Below are 20469 nucleotides of genomic sequence, written 5' to 3'. Positions count from 1 at the left end.
TCACTCCCAGTCACATGGGTAACACTCACTATCAGTTTGAAATTCAGATACTACCATGTGCTCGCCCTTTCCTAGCTGAGTCTGTGTGTGTGTGTCCACTTGTTTAAGCAGATTCCCCAGAGGTTTGTGGGTGTAACATTTTCACCAGATTACCCCTTGGTCTTCACCTTTACTCCTCTGACACCTTCTCATCTTTTCAGCCTCTCACCCTTTTCCATCTCTCATTTATAATCTTGGTTCTCCACTTCCCAGCCAAGCACCATGTTAATGTCTGCACCGAGATATCTTCACTGCTTTCCTCTCTCAGCCGCTACACTGAACCACTTGTCATCTTCAGTGATTTCAACCTCCAGCTCAACTCATCATGTTCTCTCTCCTCTGAGTCTATCTCCCTCCTAACGTCCCTTAATCTCACCCGCTATGTAAACTCCCCAACCCACATCCATGACCATGCCATCTCATCTGGTCTCACTACCCCCATGGTACCAATTACAGATAAGGCCATCTCTGATCATTGCCTTAGATTGCTCTCCACCCACCTCCTGCTTCCTGCCTCCAACTGCTACCTCCTGCTTCTGTATCCACCCCCGGGAAAAACCCTCTCCCCCATTTCACTTACAACTGCCCTCTCAAAATCCCAACTGTTGTAGCCTTTGGCTCTCTGTTCACCCAACATTTTTGAAGCTATTGATCTGCTCAATCACACCCTGACCTCCAGCTTCAGCACCTGAGTCCTCACCCGAGTCTCTCTCACTAGCCATTCGCCTGGAATATATTGATCATTGATGGGCAGGTGATGGACAGACTGGAGCAATGGTATTGGATATATCTAAGATTACTGTTCTGCATTTCAGAGACTTTGATGAACAGGCCAGAGGTTGCGGGGGTGAAATTCCTGTTTTTAGTTGGTGGTTTTGCCGAGTCTCCCATTCTCCAGCAGGCGGTCCAGCAAGCTTTCAGCACCATCTGCCGGGTTATCATTCCCCAAGACGTCGGCCTCACCATCCTCAAAGGGGCTGTCCTCTTTGGCCTTGACCCTACAATAGTCAGGGTCAGACGCTCACCTTTGACCTACGGGGTTGGCGTCCTCAACAAGTTTGTGGAGGGAAAGCACCCGAGGGAGAAGCTGCTTGTCAAGGAGGGCACCCAGTGGTGCACCGACATATTTGACAAGTTCGTGTCGGTCGATCAGTCGGTGGCCTTGGGCGAGGTTGTCCATCGCAGTTACACGCCAGCCAGACAAGGCCAGAGGAAGATCATCATCAACATCTACTGCAGTGGATGCGACAACGTCCTGTACATTAGCGACCCGGAGGTACGCAAGTGTGGCACGGTCAGTCTGGAACTGTCGGACACGGACAACCTGAGCCCCAAGAAACGGCGGCGCGAGATTCGGACCAGCATGCAGTTCGGAGACACAGAGATCAGGGTCACTGCCCTCGATGTGATCACGTCAAAGACCGTGAGAGCATCCATCGACTTTCTGTCCAATTAACCGTGAGGGAGGGAAAGAGTGAGGTGATTTGTGGGGGGAGGGAGGTGGGGATGGGTGCGGGGGGGGGCGGTGAGAAAGAGGAGATGGGGAGAGAGAGGGAAGGGAGCGATGATTAATTTAAGGATGTCACATTGTGTAGAGGCAGGTTCAGTTGCTGTGTACAACATGCACCTGGTTACAGAGCGACAACCCTGAGGCCTGTGCCCAGATCACCAACAACAACTACATTTATATAGTGCCTCTAATGTAGTAAAACCTCATCAAACAAAATATGACAATCAGCCACACGTTATGACAGGTGACCAAAAGAGGTAGGTTTTAAGGAGTGTCTTAAATGAGAATTATATGAGTGTAGATATCTCAGAGGGTTGTGAGACTGGAGGAGATCACAGAGATAGTGGGGGGAGAGGTCATGGAGGAGATCACAGAGATAGGGAGGGGTGAGGTCATGATGGAGATCACAGAGATAGGTAGGGGTGAGGCCATGGAGGAGATTACAGAGATAGGGAGGGGTGAGGCCATGGAGGGGATTACAGAGATAGGGGGGGAGAGGTCATGGAGGGGATTACAGAGATAGGGAGGGGTGAGGTCATGGAGGAGATCACAGAGATAGGGAGGGGTGAGGCTATGGAGGAGATCACAGAGATAGGGAGGGGTGAGGTCATGGTGGAGATCACAGAGATAGGTAGGGGTGAGGCCATGGAGGAGATTACAGAGATAGGGAGGGGTGAGGCCATGGAGGAGATCACAGAGATAGGGAGTGGTGAGGCCATGGAGGGGATTACAGAGATAGGGAGGGGTGAGGTCATGGAGGAGATCAGATAGCGAGGGGTGAGGCCATGGAGGAGATTACAGAGATAGGGAGGGGTGAGGCTATGGAGGAGATCACAGAGATAGGGAGGGGTGAGGTCATGGTGGAGATCACAGAGATAGGTAGGGGTGAGGCCATGGAGGAGATTACAGAGATAGGGAGGGGTGAGGCCATGGAGGAGATCACAGAGATAGGGAGTGGTGAGGCCATGGAGGGGATTACAGAGATAGGGGGGGAGAGGTCATGGAGGGGATTACAGAGATAGGGAGGGGTGAGGTCATGGAGGAGATCACAGAGATAGGGAGGGGTGAGGCTATGGAGGAGATCACAGAGATAGGGAGGGGTGAGGTCATGGTGGAGATCACAGAGATAGGTAGGGGTGAGGCCATGGAGGAGATTACAGAGATAGGGAGGGGTGAGGCCATGGAGGAGATCACAGAGATAGGGAGTGGTGAGGCCATGGAGGGGATTACAGAGATAGGGGGGGAGAGGTCATGGAGGGGATTACAGAGATAGGGAGGGGTGAGGTCATGGAGGAGATCACAGAGATAGGGAGGGGTGAGGCTATGGAGGAGATCACAGAGATAGGGAGGGGTGAGGTCATGGTGGAGATCACAGAGATAGGTAGGGGTGAGGCCATGGAGGGGATTACAGAGATAGGGAGGGGTGAAGTCATGGAGGAGGTTACAGAGATAGGGAGGGGTTAGGCCCTGGAGGAGATTACAGAGATAGGGAGGGGTGAGGCCCTGGAGGAGATTACAGAGATAGGGAGGGGTGAGGTCATGGAGGGGATTACAGAGATAGGGAGGGGTGAGGTCATGGAGTAGATTACAGAGATAGGGAGGGGTGAAGTCATGGCGGGGATTACAGAGATAGGGAGGGGTGAGGTCATGGAGGAGATCACAGAGATAGGGAGGGGTGAGGTCATGGAGGAGATTACAGAGATAGGGAGGGGTGAGGCCATGGAGGGGATTACAGAGATAGGGAGGGATGAGGCCATGGAGGGGATTACAGAGATAGGGAGGGGTGAGGCCCTGGAGGAGATCACAGAGATATGGAGGGGTGAGACCCTGGAGGAGATTACAGAGGTAGGGAGGGGTGAGGCCCTGGAGGAGATCACAGAGATAGGGAGGGGTGAGACCCTGGAGGAGATTACAGAGATAGGGAGGGGTGAGGCCCTGGAGGAGATTACAGAGATAGGGAGGGGTGAGGCCCTGGAGGAGATTACAGAGATAGGGAGGGGTGAGGCTATGGAGGAGATCACAGAGATAGGAAGGGGTGAGGTCATGGTGGAGATCACAGAGATAGGTAGGGGTGAGGCCATGGAGGAGATTACAGAGATAGGGAGGGGAGAGGTCATGGAGGGGATTACAGAGATAGGGAGGGGTGAGGTCATGGAGGGGATTACAGAGATAGGGAGGGGTGAGGTCATGGAGATCAGATAGGGAGGGGTGAGGCCATGGAGGAGATTACAGAGATAGGGAGGGGTGAGGCCATGGAGGGGATTACAGAGATAGGGAGGGGTGAGGTCATGGAGGGGATCACAGAGATAGGGAGGGGTGAGGTCATGGAGGAGATTACAGAGATAGGGAGTGGTGAGGTCATGGAGGAGATTACAGAGATAGGGAGGGGTGAAGTCATGGAGGAGATTACAGAGATAGGGAGGGGTTAGGCCCTGGAGGAGATTACAGAGATAGGGAGGGGTGAGGCCCTGGAGGAGATTACAGAGATAGGGAGGTGTGAGGCCCTGGAGGAGATTACAGAGATAGGGAGGGGTGAGGTCATGGAGGGGAGTACAGAGATAGGGAGGGGTGAGGTCATGGAGGAGATTACAGAGATAGGGAGGGGTGAGGTCATGGCGGGGATCACAGAGATAGGGAGGGGTGAGGTCATGGAGGAGATCACAGAGATAGGGAGGGGTGAGGTCATGGAGGAGATTACAGAGATAGGGAGGGGTGAGGCCATGGAGGGGATTACAGAGATAGGGAGGGATGAGGCCATGGAGGGGATTACAGAGATAGGGAGGGATGAGGCCCTGGAGGAGATCACAGAGGTAGGGAGGGGTGAGACCCTGGAGGAGATTACAGAGGTAGGGAGGGGTGAGACCCTGGAGGAGATTACAGAGATAGGGAGGTGTGATGCCCTGGAGGAGATTACAGAGATAGGGAGGGGTGAGGCCCTGGAGGAGATTACAGAGATAGGGAGGGGTGAGGCCCTGGAGGAGATTACAGAGATAGGGAGGGGTGAGGCCCTGGAGGAGATTACAGAGATAGGGAGGGGTGAGGCCCTGGAGGAGATTACAGAGATAGGGAGGGGTGAGGCCCTGGAGGAGATTACAGAGATAGGGAGGGGTGAGGCCCTGGAGGAGATTACAGAGATAGGGAGGGGTGAGGTCATGGAGGGATTTGAAATCAAGGATGAGAATTTTAAAATCGAGGTGATGCTTGACTGGAAGTCAGTGTAGATCAGCGAGAACAGGGGTGATAGTGGAACAGGACCTGGTGCGAGGTAGGACATGGGCAGCAGTGTTTTAGATGGGCTGAAGTGTACAGAGGGTGGATATCGATGACTGGTCAGGAGAGAGAGGCTGGAGGAGAGAGTCAGTGCCATACAATGGGTTCATTTCCATTTCAGGTGCCCAATGGCTTGCGGTGAAATTCAGGTGATAAACAGTCGAACAGTGCCAGCACTCTGTACCGGAAATACGTCAAATGCCATCTTGCTTCAGCTGCCATTTAATTGTCCATTGCCTTTGCAAATCCCAGGCCTATAACTGACCTAAGTAAGTAGTTTGAGATTTAATGTATGTTGCGATCACCATGTTCAGGCCCCCAGCAGCCAAACCAGGTTCCTTCACTATCTCCAAAAATCACAGCTGACACGCTTTATCTTTCCTGGATGTGAAGCAAGAGAAGGAGTAGACCGGCTGCCCCCACATTATAACTGCAGGCCACTCCAATATAGATTACACAGAGTAAAGCTCCCTCTATACTGTCCCATCAAACACTCACAGGACAGGTACAGTACGGGGTTCGATACAGAGTAAAGCAGCACAGTGGTGCAGTGGTTAGCACCGCAGCCTCACAGCTCCAGCAACCCGGGTTCAATTCTGGGTACTGCCTGTGTGGAGTTTGCAAGTTCTCCCTGTGTCTGCGTGGGTTTCCTCCGGGTGCTCCGGTTTCCTCCCACATGCCAAAGACTTGCAGGTTGATAGGTAAATTGGCCATTATAAATTGCCCCTAGTATAGGTAGGTGGTAGGGGAATATAGGGACAGGTGGGGATGTGGTAGGAATATGGGATTAGTGTTGGATTAGTATAAATGGGTGGTTAATGGTCGGCACAGACTCGGTGGGCCGAAGGCCTGTTTCAGTGCTGTATCTCTAAATCTAAATCTAATAAATCTAAAGCTCCCTCTACACTGTCCCCATCAAACACTCCCAGGACTGGTACAACTCAGGATTAGATACAGAGTAAAGCTCCCTCTACACTGTCCCCCGTGTGTTGATTCTGTATCGGGCAGTGAGAGGTGAACAGCCATTGCGTTTCTTACTAACGGTTCCACGCAATGCAGTGTCCAGTGTGAGAATGGGAACTGCTGGTCAGAACAGATGACCGCAAAAGGCTACAGTTTATCATCACCATTGGGTTGGAGAAGGGAGAATATTTCGAGTGGGGGAAGTGGAAACTTTAGCAAACAGCTCTGTTATAAAAAGGCATTACGGGTTTCCTTAGATACTGTGAGCGATTTTCATAGCAGACTGAAGTCTTGTTGGAGCAATGTGTTACCAGAGAGCAGGCTAGCAGGTAGATCACTGAATGGACCTCACTGTAACTGCTCACCCACTGTAAGCAGTCCGACACAGACTGGGGGACTGAGGCAGGAGAGTATTTTTACGCTCATTCTGACCCGGTTCCTCAAACTGAAAAAGATAGGATTCCTAGAGAAATAGACTTTGAATTTAAAGATTTTTTAAATTCATTTACGGGATATGGGTGTCGCTGGCTAGGCCAGCATTTATTGCCCATCCCTAATTGCCCTTGAGAAGGTGGTGGTGAGCTGCCTTCTTGAACCGCTGCAGTCCATGTGGGGTAGGTACACCCACAGTGCTGTTAGGAAGGGAGTTCCAGGATTTTGACCCAGCGACAGTGAAGGAACGGCGATATAGTTCCAAGTCAGGATGGTGTGTGGCTTGGAGGGGAACTTGCAGGTGGTGGTGTTCCCATGCATTTGCTGCCCTTGTCTTTCTATTATATATATATTTATGTAAAATGAAACTGTTTATTTTTATATATTTTAACCGAGTTGCAGACTGTCCAGACAGGTTCAGAGCCCCACAGACCATCCAGACGGGTTTCGAGCCCCGCAGACTGTCCAGACGGCTTCAGAGCCCAAAGACCGTCCAGACGGGTTCCAAGCCCCTCAAATGCAAGTTTAAGAACAGGAGATCAGGTATAAGAAGGCGAGTCAAGAGATGGACCTGGTTCAAGGAAATAGAAGGAAATGATCAAAGGATATCGAGAAGAAGGGTTGAGGGATATTGAGAGGAGAGATAATGAGAGGAGGAATTGAGAGATATCGAGGAAGGGATTGAGGGATATCATGGAAAGGGTTGAGGGATATCAAGGAAGGGAATATAGGGACCCCACAAACCTTGGTCAGGTCAAAGGCAGGGAGCACTGCTCCTTGAATTTTTAGCTTTCGTTCGTTCGCTGTCCAATATCTAAGTAAACAATAGGAAGTGCCCAGGATTGACACAAGAGCCAAACACTGTGTGGATTAGTGGAATAGGTGAGTCTCCATGTCTTTGCTGGGTGTTTTTTGATCTGGGGATGGGGTGACACTAGCAAGACCACATTTATTGTCCATCCCAAGTTGCCCTACTCACCATTCAGAGACAACCACACAGTGTGGGACTAGAGTCACATGTAAGCCAGACTAGGAGGAAACCTTCCCAGAGGGACTTGATTGAACCAGTTGCGTTTTCATAACAATCTGAATAGTTTCAATTCTCCTGGTGTCACAAATTACCAGATTTACTGAACTCTGTTTCCCCGTTTGTCATGATGGAGTAGAAACTCCCAGTCTCTGGATTGTTAGTCCAGTACTAGAACCACTGGCTTACTGCAGACCGTTGTCAGCTATAAACCAACTGGCAAGTGGCTTAACATTAAACTGGCAACTGAATAATACTCAGGACAAAGTTACAAATCTGAAAAACCTCCAGCGAGATAAGGTTTCGGATCTTTCAGAATGCAGTAGAGTGCGGAAGAGTCTCGCAGCAGAGGAAGTGGATTCTGGGATTGACTATTGCTTTGATAAGGAGAGGAGTTGACAGCTTTGAGACTGAGATGAAGAGACAGAATTTGGAACTGTTTGATTCCTGGGGAATTAGGGAAGAGGGAAGCCATATTGGTTCGGGGAAAGCCATGACTCAAGTTGTCATGACAGGATAGTGGAAGGAGTGGGCTTGAGGTAGCCTTTGCTCATTATCTCCGTGGTGCCTCCTTATATGAAGCCAGCCTCTCAACACTGAGGTGTGTTCAACGTGAGCACAGTGATTAGTGCAATTGGACCTATTTGTACCAATCAGCACACAGGAGAGTGAGCGGCCCGACAGTGCCACCTAGTGGCTGGGCCTGGTGACTACCTGTCCTATCCCAGCATGCAGTAGATCACAGTGGGCGGGGAGCAATGGCAGTACAGGCACTTGGTCAATATTCATTGTTTAAATTTTCTATGTAAGTTTCTATTAATAAAAATAATAAAAACTCTTTTTAAAGGAATGTTATTTTCCTGACACCGAGAATGTTTTTCATATAAAATAAGACTTTGAGCTGTCTTCATCCCATGATCCCTTCTTCCTAAACGTCAGCAGCCATCCAATTCGATTCACTCCACATGACTTTGAGTTCACCAGAGCTGACAAAGGCTATGGGCCCTAATAACATCGCACCGATCATGCTGAAGACCTGCCAAGCTGTTCCAGTACAGCTACAACACTGGCATCTAACTGGCAAAGATTGCCCAGGTACCATCTATCCACAAAAAGCAGGACTAATCTAACCTACCCAATTGCTGTCTTCTGAGCCACCTCGCAATCAATAGCTGAAGTGATGGAAGGCGCCATCAAACAACACCTACTCACCAATAACCTTCTGAACAATGCTCAGTTCATGTTCCACTAGGATCACTCAGCTCCTGACCTCATCCCAATTTTGATCCACATATGGATAAAAGAGCTGAACTCAAGAGGTGAGGTGAGAGTGACTGCCGTTGACATCAAGGCAGCATCTGACCGAGTATGGCATCAAGGAGCCCTAGCAAAACTGGAGTCAGTGGGAATCAGGTACAAAACTTTCTGTTGGTTGGAGTCATACCTAGCACATAGGAAGATGGTTGTGGTTGTTGGAGGTCAATCATCTCAGCTCCAGGACATCACTGCAGGAGATCCTCAGGGTAGTGTCCTAGGCCCAACCATCGTCAGCTGCTTCATCAATGACCTCCTCAGATAGTGAAGCAGTCTGTGTAGAAATGCAGCAAGACCTGGACAATATCCAGGCTTTAACTGATAAGTGGCAAGTAACATTCGCACCACACAAGTGCCAGGCAATGACGATCTCCAACAAGAGAGAATCTAACCATCTCCCCTTGACATTCAACAGCATTACCATCGCTGAATCCCCCACGATCAACATCCTAGGGACTACCATTGACCAGAAACTGAACTGGAGTAGCCATATAAATACCGTGGCTACAAGAGCAGGTCAGAGTCTAGGAATCCTGCGGCGAGTAACTCACCTCCCAACTCCCCAAAGCCTGTCCACCATCTACAAGGCACAAGTCGGGAGTGTGATGGAATAATCTCCACTGGTCTGGATGGGTGCAGCTCAAACAACACTCAAGAAGCTCGTCACCATGTACCCGTTAAGGTGAAGGGTAGGACTAACAAGCCCAGGGAACCCTGGATGTCAAGGGATATACAGCATTGGATCAGGAAAAAAAAGGAGGCTTACGGCAGTTCCTAAGCGCTGAAAACAGCGGAGGCACTTGATGAGTATAGAAAGTGTAGGGTGGCACTTAAAAATGTAATTAGGAGAGCGAACAGGGGGCATGAAAAAACACTGGAGGGCAAGATAAAGGAAAATCCCATGGCATTTTATAAGTATATTAAGGGTAAGAGGATAACCAGGGAAAGAATAGGGCCCATTAGGGACCAACGTGGCAATCTGTGTGTGGAGCAGGAAGACATAGGTGAGGTTTTAAATGATTACTTTTCATCGGTGTTCACTATGGAGAAGGACAATGTAGGTGTAGAGATCAGGGAGGGGGATTGTGATATACTTAGCATTGAAAGGGAGGAAATATTAGCTGTTTTAGCGGGCTTAAAAGTGGATAAATCCTCAGGCCCAGATGAGATGTATCCCAGGCTGTTATGTGAGGCAAGGGAGGAGATAACAGGGGCTCTGACACAAATTGTCAAATCTTCCACTTGGAGAGGCAGGGATTAATCAGGGATAGTCAGCATGGCTTTGTCAGGGGGAGATCGTGTCTAACTAACTTGATTGAATTTTTCGAGGCGGTGACTTGATGTGGAGATGAGGGTAAAGCAGTTGATGTCGTCTACATGGATTTCAGTAAGGCTTTTGATAAGGTCCCACATGGCGGATTGGTTAAGAAGGTAAGAGCCCATGGGATCCAGGGCAATTTGGCAAATTGGATCCAAAATTGGCTTAGTGGCAGGAGGCAGAGGGTAATGGTCGAGGACTGTTTTTGCGATTGGAAGCCTGTGGTTTACCACAGGGATTGATGCTGGGCCCTTGCTGTTTGTAGTGTACATCAATGATTTAGATGTGAATATAGGAGGTATGATCAGTAAGTTTGCAGATGACATGAAAATTGGTGGTGTTGTAAATAGTGAGGAGGAAATCCTTAGATTACAGGGAGATATAGATGGGCTGGTAAGATGGGCGGAGCAGTGGCAAATGGAATTTAATCCTGAAAAGTGTGAAGTAATGCATTTTGGGAGGACTAACAAGGCAAAGGAATATACAACGGATGGTAGGACCCTAGGAAGTCCAGAGGGTCAGAGGGACCTTGGTGTACTTGTCCATAGATCACGGAAGGCAGCAGCACAGGTAGATAAGGTGGTTAGGAAGGCATATGGGATACGTGCCTTTATTAGCCGAGGCATAGAATATAAGAGCAGGGAGGCTATGATGGCGCTGTATAAAACGCTAGTTAGGCCACAGCTGGAGTACTGTGTACAGTTCTGGTCACCACACTATAGGAAGGATGTGATTGCACTGGAGAGGGTGCAGACGGGATTCACCAGGATGTTGCCTGGGCTGGAGCATTTCAGCAATGGAGAGAGACTGGATAGGCTAGGGTTGTTTTCCTTCCAGCAGAGAAGGCTGAGGGGGGACCTGATTGAGGTGTACAAGATTATGAGGGGCATTGATAGGTTAGAAAGGAGAAAACTTTTCCTCTTAGCGGAGGGGTCAAGAACCAGGGGGCATAGATTTATGGTAAGGGGCAGGAGGTTTAGGGGAGATTTGAGGAAACATTTTTTCACCCAGAGGGTGGTTGGAATCTGGAACGCACTGCCTGAAGAGGTGGTGGAGGCAGGAACTCTCATAACATTTAAGAAGTATTTAGATGACCACTTGAAACGCCATAGCGTACAAGGCTACGGGCCAAGTGCAGGAACATGGGATTAGAATAGTTGGGTGCTGTATGGCTAGCACAGACATGATGGGTTGAAGGGCCAGTTTCTGTGCTGTATAATTCTATGACTGGCCATCCAGGACAAAGCAGCCCGCTTGATTGGCACCCCATCTACAAACATTCACTCCCTCCACTACTGACGCACAGTGGCAGCAGTGTGTACCATCTACAAGATGCACTGCAGCAACGCATCAAGGCTCCTTAGACAGCACCTTCCAAATCCACGACCTCTACCAACGAGAAGGACAAGGGCAGAAAATGCATAGGAACACCACCACCTGCAAGTTCCCCTCCAATCCACACACCATCCTGACTTGGAATTATATCACCGTTCCTTCACTGTCGCTGGGTCAAAATCCTGGAACTCCCTTCCTAACAGCACTATGGGTGTACCTTCCCCACGTGGACTGCAGCGGTTCAAGAAGGCAGCTCACCACCACCTTCTCAAGGGCAATTTGGGATGTACAATAAATGCTGGCCTGGCCAGTGACGCCCACATCCCATGAATGAATATATTTTGAATATCAATTATCTCAGCCCCAGGCCATCACTGCAGGAGTTTCTCAGTGTTGTGTCCTAGACCCAACCTGATTCAGCTGTTTCATCAATGATCTTCCCTCCAACATCAAGTCAGAAGTGAGGATGTTCGCTGATGATTGCAAAATGGTCAGTACCATTCAAAACTCCTCAGGTACTGAAGTAGTCCATGTCCACATGCAGCAAGACCTGGACAACATTCAGGCTTGGACAGATTAGTGGCAACATTTGCGCAACATAGGTGCCAGGCAATGATAATCTCCAACAAGAGAGACTCTAACCAACTCCTCTTAACATTCAATGCTACCTACAAGAAGCACTGCAGTAACTCACCAAGGCTCCTTTGACAGCACCTTCCAAACCCGCAACCTCTACCACATAGAAGAACCATTGCCACAGATACATGGGAAAACCACCACCTTCAAATCCCCTCCAAATCGCACACCATCCTGACTTGGAACCACATCGCTGTTTGTTCACTGTCACTGGGTCAAAATTCTAGAACATTTCTATAGGCCTCCAAATAGTGATAGAGAGAAATCTGCAGAGAAGTCACAGAGATGTGTAAGAACTACAGAGTGGTGATATTGGGGGACATTAATTACCCAAATATTGATTGGGATAATGTTAAAGTAAAGGGTAAGGAGGGGGAGGAATTTCTGAAATGTGTTGAGGAGAACTTCCCCGATCAGTATGTTCTCAGCCCAACTGGAAAGGAGGCATTGCTTGATCTGATGGTGGGACAAGTGTCTGTGGGGGAACAAGGGATAAGAGTGATCATTGTATCATAAAGTTTAGATTCGCAAAGGAGAACAGCAAGGAACAATCTAAGGTAGAACTTCTAAATTGGAAGAGGGCTAACTTCAAAGGGATGACAGCTGTTCTAGCCAGGGTAAAATGAAAACAAAGATCAACAGGAAAAACGGTAACAGAACAATGAGTGATCTTTAAGGAGGAGATATTTCAGGTACAGACTAGGTATATTCCAACAAGGGGGAAAGGTAAGGGAACCAAGGCCAGGGCTCCTTGGATGACGTGGGAGATGGAGAATATGATGAAACAAAAAAGATGGTGTATGATGCATGTCAGGTGAATTCCTCAAGTGAGAACCAGGCCAAATACAATAAGTTGAGAGGAGAAGTGAAGAGGAAAATATGTCTGGCAAAGAAAGAATTATGAGAATAGAATAGCAATTAACATAAAAGGGAACCCAAGAATCTTCTACTGGCATGTAAATAGTAAGTGGGTAGTAAGAGGTGGAGTGGGGTCTATTGGGACAAGGAGGGTGATATATGCTTAGAGGTGCAGGACAAGGCAAGAATACTTAACGTGTACTTTGTAACAGTGTTTACTAAGAGGATGCTGACAAAATATCGGTAGAAGCTGAGATGGTAGAGGTAATGGATGGAGTGAAAATTGATGTACTGGAAAGGTTGGCTGTGCTTAGGGTAGATAAGTCCCCTGGCCCAGATGGCTTACATCTCAGGTTGCGAAAGGATAGAAATAGCGGAAGGGCTTGCCATAATCCTCCAATTTTCCCTGGATACGTAAGAGGTGCCAGAGGATTGGAGAGTGGCAAATATGACACCCTTATTCAAGATACCAATTGACTGCAACAGGACATAAATAGGCTAGAATAGGCAGACAAGTGGCAGATGGAATTTAACAGAGAGAAGTGTGAGGTGTTGCATTTTGGCAGAAGGAATAGGGAGAGGCAATAAAGACTTAATGGCACAGTTCTGAAGAGTGTGCAGGAACAGAAGGTCCTGGGGGCACATGTGCATCGATCTTTGAAACATACAACATAGAAAATAGGAGCAGGAGTAGGCCATTCGGCCCTTCGAGCCTGCTGCGCCATTCATTATGATCATGGCTGATCATCCAACTCAGTAACCTGCTCCCCCTTTCACCCCATACCCTTTGATCCCTTTAGACCCAAGAGCTATATCTAACTCCTTCTTGAAAGCATACAATGTTTTGGCCTCAACTGCTTTCTGTGGTAGTGAATTCCACAGGCTCACCACTCTCTGGGTGAAGAAATTTCTCTTCATCTCAGTCCTGAAAGGTTTACCCTGTATCCTTAGACTATGACCCCTGGTTCTGGACTCCCCCACCATCGGGAACATCTTTCCTGCATCTACCCTTTCAAATCCTGTTAGAATGTTATAGGTTTCTATGAGATCCCCCTCACTCTTCTGAACTCCAGTGAATATAATCCTAACCGACTCAATCTCTCCTCATACGTCAGTCCCACCATCCCAGGAATCAGTCTGGTAAACCTTCACTGCACTCCCTCTATAGCAAGAACATCCTTCCTCAGATAAGGAGACCAAAACTGCACACAATATTCCAGGTGTGGCCTCACCAAGGCCCTGTATAATTGCAGCAAGACATCCCTGCTCCTATACTCGAATCCACTCGCTATGAAGGCCAACATACCATTTGACTTTTTTACCGCCTGTTGGACCTGCATGCTTACCTTCAGTGACTGGTGTATGAGAACACCCAGGTCTCGTTGCATATTCCCCTCTCTCAGTTTATAGTCGTTCAGATAATAATCTGCCTTCCTGTTTTTGCTACCAAAGTGGATAACCTCACATTTATCCACATTATACTGCATCTGCCATGCATTAACCCACTCACTCAACTTGTCCAAATCACCCTGAAGCCTCTCTGCATCCTCCTCACAACTTACTCTCGCACCCAGTTTTGTGTCATCTACAATTTGGAGATATTACATTTAGTTCCCTCATCTAAATCATGAATGTATATTGTGAATAGCTGGGGTCCTAGCACCGATCCCTGCGGTACCCCACTAGTCACTGCCTGCCATTCGGAAAAAGACCCATTTATCCCTACTCTTTGTTTTCTGTCCGCCAACCAATTTTCTATCCATCGTAATACACTACTCCCGATCCCATGAGCTTTAATTTAACATGCTAATCTCTTATGTGGGACTTTGTCAAAAGCCTTCTGAAAGTCCAAATAAACCACATCCACTGGCTCCCCCTCACCAACTCTACTAGTTACATCCTCAAAGAATTCGAGTAGATTTGTCAAGCATGATTTCCCTTTCGTAAATCCATGTTGACTCTGTCCGATTCTACCACTGTTCTCCAAGTGCTCTGCTATAAATCTTTGATAATGGACTCCAGAATTTTCCCCAGTACCGACATCAGGCTGACTGGTCTATAATTCCCTGCTTTCTCTCTACCTCCCTTTTTAAATAGTGGGGTTACATTAGCTACCCTCCAATCCTGTAGGAACTGTTCCAGAGTCTATAGAATCTTGGAAGATGACCACCAATGCATCCACTATTTCTAGGGCCACTTCCTTAAGTATTCTGGGATGTAGATTATCAGGCCCTGGGGATTTATCGGCCTTCAATCCCATCAATTTCCCAACACCATTTCTCTACGAATACTGATTTCCTTCAATTCCTCTTTCTCACTAAGCCCAACATTTCTGGTATGATATTTGTGTCCTCCTTTGTGAAGACAGAACCAAAATATGCATTTAGTTGGTCAGCCATTTCTTTGTTCCCCATAATAAATTCCCCTGTTTCTGACTGTAAGGGACCTACATTTGTCTTCACCAATCCTTTTCTCTTCACAAACCTATAGAAACTTTTACAGTCAGTTTTTATGTTCCCTGCAAGCTTGCTCTCGTACTCTATTTTCCCCTTCTTAATCAATCCCTTGGTCCTCCTTTGCTGAATTCTAAACTGCTCCCAATCCTCAGGTTTGTTGCTTTTTCTGGCGAATCTATATGCCTCTTCCTTGGATCTAATGCTATCTCTAATTTCCCTTGTAAGCCATGGTTTGGCTACCTTTCCCGTTTGACTTTTTTTAGAACATTAGAACATTAGAACATTACAGCGCAGTACAGGCCCTTCGGCCCTCGATGTTGCGCCGACCATCTGACCTACACTATTCCATTTTCATCCATATGTCTATCCAATGACCACTTAAATGCCCTTAAAGTTGGCGAGTCTACTACTGTTGCAGGCAGGGCGTTCCACGCCCCTACTACTCTCTGCGTAAAGAAACTACCTCTGACATCTGTCCTATATCTTTCACCCCTCAACTTAAAGCTATGTCCCCTCGTGTTTGCCATCATCATCCGAGGAAAAAGACTCTCACTATTCACCCTATCTAACCCTCTGATTATCTTGTATGTCTCTATTAAGTCACCTCTCCTCCTCCTTCTCTCTAAAGAAAACAACCCCAAGTCCCTCAGCCTTTCCTCGTAAGACATTCCTTCCATACCAGGCAACATCCTAGTAAATCTCCTCTGCACCCTTTCCAAAGCTTCCACATCCTTTCTATAATGCGGTGACCAGAACTGCACGCAATACTCAAGGTGCGGCCTCACCAGAGTTTTGTACAGCTGCATCATGACCTCGTGGCTCCGAAACTCGATCCCCCTACTAATAAAAGCTAACACACCATATGCCTTCTTAACAGCCCTATTAACCTGGGTAGCAACTTTCAGGGATTTATGTACCTGGACACCAAGATCTCTCTGCTCATCTACACTACCAAGAATCTTCCCATTAGCCCAGTACTCTGCATTGCTGTTACTCCTTCCAAAGTGAATCACCTCACACTTCTCCGCATTAAACTCCATTTGCCATCTCTCAGCCCAGCTCTGCAGCCTATCTATGTCCCTCTGTACCCTACAACACCCTTCGACACTATCCACAACTCCACCGACCTTCGTGTCATCCGCAAATTTACTAACCCACCCTTCTACACCCTCATCCAGGTCATTTATAAAAATGACAAACAGCAGTGGCCCCAAAACAGAACCTTGCGGTACACCACGAGTAACTAAACTCCAGGATGAACATTTGCCATCAACCACCACCCTCTGTCTCCTTTCAGCTAGCCAATTTCTGATCCAAAGCTCTAAATCACCTTCAACCCCATACTTCTGTATTTTCTGCAATAGCCTACCGTGGGGAACCTTATCAAACGCCTTACTGAAATCCATATACACCACATCCACGGCTTTACCCTCATCCACCTGTTTGGTCACCTTCTCGAAAAACTCAATAAGGTTTGTGAGGCACAACCTACCTTTCACAAAACTGTGCTGACTATCGCAAATGAACTTATTCTTTTCAAGATGATTATAAATCCTATCTCTTATAACCTTTTCCAACATTTTACCCACAACCGAAATAAGGCTCACAGGTCTATAATTACCAGGGCTGTCTCTACTCCCCTTCTTGAACAAGGGGACAACATTTGCTATCCTCCAGTCCTCCGGCACTACTCCTGTCGACAATGACGACATAAAGATCAACAACAACGGCTCTGCAATCTCCTCCCTGGCTTCCCAGAGAATCCTAGGATAAATCCCATCTGGCCCAGGGGACTTATCTATTTTCACTCTTTCCAAAATTGCTAACACCTCCTCCTTGTGAATCTCAATCCCATCTAGCCTAGTAGGCTGTATCTCAGTAATCTCCTCGGCAACATTTTCTTTCTCTACTGTAAATACTGACGAAAAATATTCATTTAACGCTTCCCCTATCTCCTCTGATTCCGCACACAACTTCCCACTACTATCCTTGATTGGCCCTGTTCTAACTCTTATCATTCTTTTATTCCTGATATACCTATAGAAAGCCTTAGGGTTTTCTTTGATCCTATCCGCCAATGACTTCTCATGCCCTCTCCTTGCTCTTCTTAGCCCTCCCTTTAGATCCTTCCTGGCTAGCTTGTAACTCTCAAGCGCCCTAACTGAGCCTTCACGTCTCATCCTAACATAAGCCGCCCTCTTCCTCTTGACAAGCGCTTCAACTTCTTGAGTAAACCACGGCTCCCTCGCTCGACAACTTCCTCCCTGCCTGACAGGTACATACTTATCAAGGACACGCATTAGCTGCTCCTTGAATAAGCTCCACATTTCGTTTGTGCCCATCCCCTGCAGTTTCCTTCCCCATCCTACACATCCTAAATCTTGCCTAATCGCGTCATAATTTCCTTTCCCCCAGCTATAATTCTTGCCCTGCGGTATATACCTCTCCCTGCGCATCGCTAAGGTAAACCTAACCGAATTGTGATCACTATCGCCAAAGTGCTCACCTACATCTAAATCTAACACCTGGCCGGGTTCATTACCCAGTACCAAATCCAATGTGGCATCGCCCCTGGTTGGCCTGTCCACATACTGTGTCAGAAAACCCTCCTGCACACACTGGACAAAAACAGACCCATCTAAAGTACTCGAACTATAGTATTTCCAGTCAATATTTGGAAAGTTAAAGTCCCCCATAACCACTACCCTGTTACTCTCGCTCCTGTCGAGAATCATCTTCGCTATCCTTTCCTCTACATCTCTGGAACTATTCGGAGGTCTATAGAAAACTCCCAACAGGGTGACCTCTCCTCTCCTGTTTCTAACCTCGGCCCATACTACCTCAGTAGACGAGTCCTCAAACGTCCTTTCTGCCGCTGTAATACTTTCCTTGATTAACAATGCCACACCCCCCCCTCTTTTACCCTCTTCTCTGTTCTTACTGAAACATCTAAATCCCGGAACCTGCAACATCCATTCCTGCCCCTGCTCTACCCATGTCTCTGAAATAGCCACAACATCAGGATCCCAGGTACCAACCCATGCTGCAAGCTCACCCACCTTATTCCGGATGCTCCTGGCGTTGAAGTAGACATACTTTAAACCAAGTTCTTGCTTGCCAGTGCCCTCTTGCGTCCCTGTAACCTTATCCCCTACCTCACTACTCTCAACAGCCTGTACACTGGAACTACAATTTAGGTTCCCATTCCCCTGCTGATTTAGTTTAAACCCCCCCGAAGAGCACTAACAAATCTCCCCCCCAGGATATTGGTACCCCTCTGTCTGTGCCAGACAGGAATAAACAATTGTTGCAGTTCATCCATGCACTCTTTAAATGTTTGCCATTGCCTATCCACCATCATCCCTTTAAGTAACGTTTCCCAATCCATCATAGCCAACTTGTACCTCATACCTTCGTAGTTTCCTTTATTAAGATTCAGACCCTAGTCTCAGAATTAACTACGTCACTCTCCATCTTGATGATATTATGGTCGCTCATCCCCAAGGGGTCTCACACAACTAGATTGTCAACTATTCCTCTCTCATTACACAATACCCAGTCTAGGATGGCCTGTTCTCTAGTTGGTTCCTCAACGTATTGGTCCAGAAAACCATCCCGTATACACTCCATGAATTCCTCCTCTACGGTATTGTGACTAATTTGATTTGCCCAATCTATATGCAGATTAAATTCATCCATAATTACAGATGTTCCTTTATCGCATGCATCTCTAATTTCCTGTTTAATGCCATTCTCAACATCACCACTACAGTTTGGGGGTCTATATACAACCCTCGCTGACGTTTTTTGCACCTTAGTTTTTCTCAGCTCTACCCATACAGATTCCACATCGTCAGAGCTAATATCTTTCCTCACTATTGCGTTAATTTCCTCTTTAACTAGCAATGCAACTCCACTGCCTTTTGCTTTTTGTCTGTCCTTCCCAAATACTGAATATCCCTAGATGTTCATTTCCCATCCCTGGTCACCTTCCAGCCATGTCTCCGTAATCCCGACTATATCATACACGTTTACAACTATTTGTGCAATTAATTCATCCACTTTATTGCGAATGCTCCACGCGTTAAGGCACAAAGCCTTAAGGCTTGTCTTTTTAACATTACCTGTCCCCTTCCCACTATTTTTCACTGTGGCCCTGTTTGATTCTGGCCCTTGATTTCTCTGCCTATCACTTTTCTTATTCCCCTTACTGTCCTTTTGTTCTTGTCTTTGAGCCCCCCTCCTCTGACTCCTTGCAAAGGTTCCCATCACCCTCGTAGGCAGGAAGGCGGCAGGACATATTGAGAGAGTGGTTAGTAAAGTATATGGGATCTTGGGTTTCATAAACAGAGGCATTGAGTCAAAGCAGGGATGAGTACAGAAGCAAGATCGATGCACAAGCACCCCCCCCCTCCCCCCCCAGGGAAGTTATGCTGAACCTTTATAAAGCTCTGCTTAGGCACCAACTGAAGTATTGCATCCAGTTGTGGTCACCACACTTCAGGACGGATGTGAGAGGGTGCAGAGGAGAATTACCAGAATGGTTCCAGGGATGAGGTTTTTAGTTACAAGGTGAGGTCGGAAACACTCCTTAGAACAAGGATTGAGGGGTAATTTGATAGGTTTGTACAAGATTAAAACAGGTTTGGATAGGGTAGACAAAGAAAAGCTATTCCCATTTGCTGATGGTACAAGGAGGGGACACAGACTGAAGGTTTTGAGCAAGAGATGCAGGAGGAATATGAGGAAGCACTTTTTTTAATGCAGTGAGTGATAATGAGCTGGAACTCACTGTCCACGATGGTGGTGGAAGCAGAGACAATGAATAATTTCAAAAGGAAGTTGGAGGAACACTTAAAGATCTAAGCTTGTAGGGCTACAGGGATAGAGCAGGGAAATAGAACTGACTGGATTGCTGAACATGACTGGCATAGACTCGATGGGCCGAATGGGCTCTTTCTGTGCCATAAATTGCTCTGCAACTTCCTCCCTAACAGCACTGTGGGTGTATCTACACCACGTGGACTGCAGCGGTTCAAGAAGGCAGCTCACCACCACCTTCTCAAGGGCAATTAGGGATGGGTAATAAATGCTGGCCTGGCCAGTGACACCCACATCCCATGAATGGAAAATAAATTCTCAGAGGGCTCCAGTTGGGATTTCCATTGAATGAATACAAAAGCTAGCCCGACGGCCTCTCCCCAGCTCTGTAAGATATCAGGAGTGTAGCATCAATGATATATCACAGCAAGCCTGACAGCATCCTGTGGGAAAGACAGAGAGTGACGGAGGTGCCAAGGACCCATCCTTG

At 47.5% G+C, this 20469-nt stretch overlaps 1 protein-coding gene across 4 annotated transcripts in view; it reads left to right on the top strand.

Moving 5' to 3' along the window:
* Positions 1–1514, top strand: part of hspa12b (heat shock protein 12B) — a 131957-nt gene extending 130443 nt beyond the window's left edge. For all 4 annotated transcript variants that reach the window (XM_068038619.1, XM_068038533.1, XM_068038359.1 and 1 more), the window contains one exon: positions 855–1514. In XM_068038619.1, the coding sequence (XP_067894720.1) occupies positions 855–1495 (641 nt within the window). In that variant the 3' untranslated portion in view covers positions 1496–1514. The remainder of the gene's footprint in view (positions 1–854) is intronic.
* Positions 1515–20469: the final 18955 nt, after the last annotated feature.

Source organism: Heterodontus francisci, chromosome 1 (genome assembly GCF_036365525.1).
Source record: "Heterodontus francisci isolate sHetFra1 chromosome 1, sHetFra1.hap1, whole genome shotgun sequence".
NCBI lineage: Eukaryota > Metazoa > Chordata > Chondrichthyes > Heterodontiformes > Heterodontidae > Heterodontus > Heterodontus francisci.
This window is presented reverse-complemented; position numbering and strand designations above follow the sequence as displayed.